Genomic DNA, 5,028 nt, shown 5'->3' with positions numbered 1-5,028 from the left:
ATTGATGGCGGGCCTGCGCCTGTCCGCTTCCAGGTTGGTCATGGCGATCACCGAGTCCTCTATCTCCGGCGGGAAGTAGGCCATGAACGCGGAGGCCTCGTCTCGCGCCGCCGCCGCCACGGCCTCTTCGGTGGGGCCTCGTCCCGGCGGATCGGGGTCGTCGTTGTCGTCTTCTTCTAATTCTTCTTCTTCTTCTTCATAGTCTTTGTCTTCATCGTCATCGTTATAATCATCGGCGAGGACATCTTCTTCTTTTTCTTCATCATCATCATCATCATCATCATCGGCGAGGACGTCTTCTTCTTCTTCTTCTTCTTCTTCTTCTGCATAGTCTTTGTCTTCTTCGTCATCGTTGTAGTCGTAATCGTCGGCTACATCTGCGTCACGAGTTTCGCCGACAGCGCTGCGGCCGAGATCGCGCCCAGGATCATGAACGCCACCTGCAGCGCGGCCGGCGTCGTCCTCTTGCCAAATCTCCCAAGTCCCCCGCCCCGGGTCGGCGCCTGCTTCTTCTTCCTCTCCCTCTCGGCGGTTCGACTAGCCTTGCGAGCCGCCGTCCTGGCAGAGTTGAGACACCATTTCGTAACCGCGATCCTCTTCCCCGAAATACCTATCCACCCCATCGTTTTCGTCCTCCTGATCCTCCGAGTGGCGCTCCTCCTCCTCGTCTGCGAGAGTTCGGGCCGTCGGGTCGTCGTCGTTGTCGTCCCCCTCAACCTCTTGCTCCTCTTCCTCGCTCTCGTCCTCCTCCAAGTTCTCCTGTAGCTGCTGCCGCTGCTGCTGCTGCAGACGCCGCCGCCGCTGCTGCTCTTGGTCTTCCTCGATCCCTAGCCCTCGATAGCGAAACGTGGCTGGTCGCAACAACAACGGAGCCACCGGAGCTGACCACGCAGCGTACGCCAAATGCGATGGCGATGGCGACGGTGATGGTGAGCGGGAGGAGGAGGAGGAGGACGATGACACCGCCGGCGATTGCGATCCGCCTGTACCGACCTTAGTGCTCTTTGGCTCCCACGGTCTAGTGCGTGACATTGTCTTCTTCGTCTTCTTCTTTCTCGTTGGCGCCTTGTTGCCGTCCGTTGCCGTTGTTGCCGTCGTTGTAGCCCGGACATCGCCTCTGTAACCCGTAACCCCGACGCGCTTAGTACCCGCCATCCGCGCTCTTATCATCTCTCCGCGCAACGCGCTGTGCTTTCGCCGGGGTGTTTCTCGGCCACCTTTTACAAGACTCTATCGTCCGCGCTTGCACGTGTGCTCTCTGTCAAACTCACGTCTCCGCCCTCCCATCCCGTCCCATCCCGTCCCATCCCCTCGGGGGGATCTCGCGACCCCGACCTCCCTCCCTCCGTGGGGGACCCGCATCCCCCGGTCCCGCCCTCCCATCCCGTCCCATCCCGTCCCATCCCCTCGGGGGGATCTCGTGATCCCGTCCTCCCTCCCTCCATCCCTCCATCCCTCCCTCCCATCCCCTCGGGGGGGATCTCGCGACCCCGTCCTCCCTCCCTCCCTCCCTACATCCCTCCCTCCGCGGGGGACCCGCATCCCCCAACCCCGCAGCTCTCCCCCCTGGCGGGTGCATCAGGGTTAAGTATTTTTATTCATCTTTAGGCATGGCTTTTATTTTTTGAATCTTTTGAAACATGTACTTTTCAAAGAGTTTTTTACATTTCCACTTACATTTCCACATCATCTTTAGAGTGGGTGGCAGGGTATGGAGTGACACATCAGTGTCTAATGTAGTGGTTTATATGCAAGTATACCATCAACACTGACACAAATAGAAGAAAACAGCCTTTGAATAGCTGTCCACTGTAGTGACCGCTATGCATGAAAGGTTGAATGAATAACTTTTCACAGTGGCAACTTTCCTTTCTTTTTCCAGGTGCATATCTTTTCTCTGGAAACTTTTCCAGTAGTCATTCCATTCCCAAGTATGACCATAAAACTAAAGAAAAAACAGATTAACTCAGCTGGTAGGTTGTGCCAAACACCTTGGAGAACTAACCACAGATGTTCTGTGGATGTAGGCGTCCTCACATCCTTCTGTCTCTTCATGTTATTCCAGACACACTCCATGATTTTGAGATCAGGGCTCTGTGGGGGCCATACGACCACTCCCAGTACTTCTTGTTCTTCTATACACTGTACATGGTTCTATTACAGACTGGCTGCATGTTTGGAGTTGTTGTCCTGCTGCTAAATACATTTGGGGCCAATAAACATTCTTTTATATGTCTGAAAGCATTCTTTGTTTATATACTTTTTCTCACCTGCCTAAAACCTTTACACAGTATTGTATGTTACTAATAATTCAATATAACCACACAATGACAACTATTTCAGTACAGGTGTCCAACATAAACTCACAGACATTTTAAATTCAGGAAATGAATAACAAAACAAAAAAAATGTAGTATAGCATGATACAATGTATGAATCAGAATAGCAACTGCACAACTGCTAACACATTGTACAGTTAATTTCATCTATTCTATATAGATGTTGAGTTGTAATTTTAGATTAATTAGGTTAATGGTTTTTGTGTTTGTTTGTTTTTGCTAACTGGATCTCTTTTCTGTAAGAGAAATCCAAAAGTTATTCAGTAACATTTCAATTCTGATATGGCTTCACCTAAATCAGATTGTACTTGTTGCTAATGTGTAGAGATGTTAAGTCAAAGACCTTCTGAGACGACATTTCTGAACACCATGATCTTACAAAGTCGACAGCAATCAAGTAGTGATGCATTCAGTTTTTACTCTAATCAGTAAAATGGGTCACTGATGCAGACAGTCCAAAGATCCAGCTCAAAATGTTTATTCAGATGAACAGATCAGAAACATTTCCAAATGTCAGACAGCTTAGAAGCAGAGCCATACCCTGATAACATCCATCGCTCCATGTGACATTTCACACAAAAACACCACAACATACAAGAACTGATGCCAGCTTTAAAGTGAGGAAATCAGGAAAGAAATCAGCTGGAGCAGAAGTGAGTTTGCTTCAAAGCCTGTGTTGTTAACATGCTGACTCCAGGCTCACTTCTACATCTCAGCATTTAGCTCTTGTCACCCAGAGTGTGCTTGTCAAACAGGTACTCTGCCATCTTGTTGTTGTGGGCATCCATGCGGGTGAGGTTAGTGATGTGGTCACCCAGCTTCTTGATGGACTTCACCTGCTCATCCAGGTAGTGGCTCTCCAGGAAGTCACACAGCTGGGAAAACAAACTACAGTTAACATTTGATGATTTGTCAAACATACACAGCATGAACTAGTTCAGTCTTTAACCCCAAACTCTTCCCTCCAACTCCCACTTACATGAGGGTCATCATGCTGAGAAGCCAGCTTGTGCAGGTCCAGCAGAGCCTGGTTTACTTTCTTCTCCAGCTGCAGAGCACACTGCATGGCCTCCAGCCCGCTGCCCCACTCATTACGCTCTGGTTTCTGCACAACAAACAATTCTGTTAGAGACTGAACACTTGTTTTAAGCTCTGTATACACATTACACACTAACGCTAACAACAAGAGAACAAGTGTCATAACACTGCTCATTAATCCCAGTTTCTGTGTTAGAGACACAGTCAGGTATGTCACAGCAGGACTGGTTCAGTTTGTACACACCTTGATGTCCTGGAGTAAGATGCGACCTCCTCTCTTGTTCTGGAAGGACAGCAGCTTGTCAGCGTGCTCCCTCTCCTCATGGCTGTTCTCCTTGAAGAAGTGGGCGAAGCCTGGCAGGGCCACATCATCACGGTCAAAGTAGAAGGCCTGACAAATCAGACACAGGTTATTAGTACACAGCACCAATTCTTCTGCAAATACAGCATCGTGACAAACAGTTATGGAGACAGACATGATTCATGATGGACAGTTCAGCCGGTTTAGACCGAGGTAACTGCTGAAATAGAGACTAAGACCCCACTCTGCTGCTAGTTCAACAATTCAAACTTGACACCCACCAACACAGAATCTTGCACTGTGCAGGGTTGCTGCAAGTATGAGTGGAGCAGCAAATGCTCTCCAGGTCTGTTGTCCATTAAACATACAATTAACTGAGAAAAATATATAACTGTCAAAACATCTGTTGAAATTTCATGATTCAGTTTCACATTGTGACCTTTAAACTTTCACCTAAGAGCACAAGTCAATATCTAACACTGTTAAAAAATAATCTGTCATTTGTTAAAAAGCTGCATTAACACAATACATCTTAGTGTGCTACAATTACATCCCTGTTCTAGCTGCGCCATTTAACCTTAATATTCATAATAAAATGATTTTACATTTAAACAGCACACAGTGCCGTCATTTCAAAATAGTAAACATTCCTCAGAAAAGAGTCTGCTTTGATGATGGACTCTTTCTGTGTTCTCACCATAGAAGTGTAGGTGTAAGACGCAAGCAGCTCCATGTTCACCATCCGGTTGATGGCGGCCTCGCAGTCGCGGTGGTAGTTCTGACGCACTTGGGACTCCATTTCGGCTGGCGTTTCTTGTGCTTTTTATTAACAAAAACGGTGCAAAAATAAAGCTTTACGTTGAAGTTATCTGTAGCTGAAATATAAAGTTGGATGAAGTCAAGAAGTTCCGTTCAAACACTGTTGAAGCAACAACTCCTCAAAGATTCCTCCCCTGGTGTGAAACGGCACACTCGCGGGTCCCTGTATTTATACTCCACGGAGGAGCTCGTGACAGATGTGACGTATGTTTCCACCAATCACTGAGCCGAGGCGTCTGTACCAGCTGTGACACAGGATGAAGTTGCATTTTTTTTTCTCCTCCCGATTCTTGGAAAACTCGTCATTAACTTTAATGTTTAATGTGACCTGCTGGCAGATAGTCAGGTGCAATGACAAAGCATTTTCTTTATTTCAACAGATAACAAGCAAAATATGTAAAATATATAAAGATTAATCTCAAAATGCTATATGAAGAATTCTTTTTGCACATGAGTGATATGCACATGCACATGGTACAATATTCATTCATTTTTTTTAATATGTACAATACAAGTCTTGAGCCAAACCTC

The 5,028-nt window shown here is 47.0% G+C and overlaps 1 protein-coding gene across 1 annotated transcript; it reads right to left on the bottom strand.

Moving 5' to 3' along the window:
* Positions 1 to 2,801: 2,801 nt before the first annotated feature.
* On the bottom strand, positions 2,802 to 4,649 carry LOC113021473 (ferritin, middle subunit-like). Its single transcript, XM_026166193.2, has 4 exons — positions 4,376 to 4,649; positions 3,622 to 3,768; positions 3,319 to 3,444; positions 2,802 to 3,214 (listed from the first exon to the last, which is right to left on the bottom strand). Exons 1-4 carry the CDS (start codon positions 4,475 to 4,477, stop codon positions 3,059 to 3,061), a joined length of 531 nt encoding a protein of 176 aa, XP_026021978.1. The 5' UTR covers positions 4,478 to 4,649; the 3' UTR covers positions 2,802 to 3,058.
* Positions 4,650 to 5,028: the final 379 nt, after the last annotated feature.

This window comes from Astatotilapia calliptera, chromosome 4 (genome assembly GCF_964374335.1).
Source record: "Astatotilapia calliptera chromosome 4, fAstCal68.1, whole genome shotgun sequence".
Taxonomy (NCBI): domain Eukaryota; kingdom Metazoa; phylum Chordata; class Actinopteri; order Cichliformes; family Cichlidae; genus Astatotilapia; species Astatotilapia calliptera.
The sequence above is the reverse complement of the archived record's forward strand: the minus strand, read 5'-3'. Positions and strand labels throughout refer to the sequence as shown.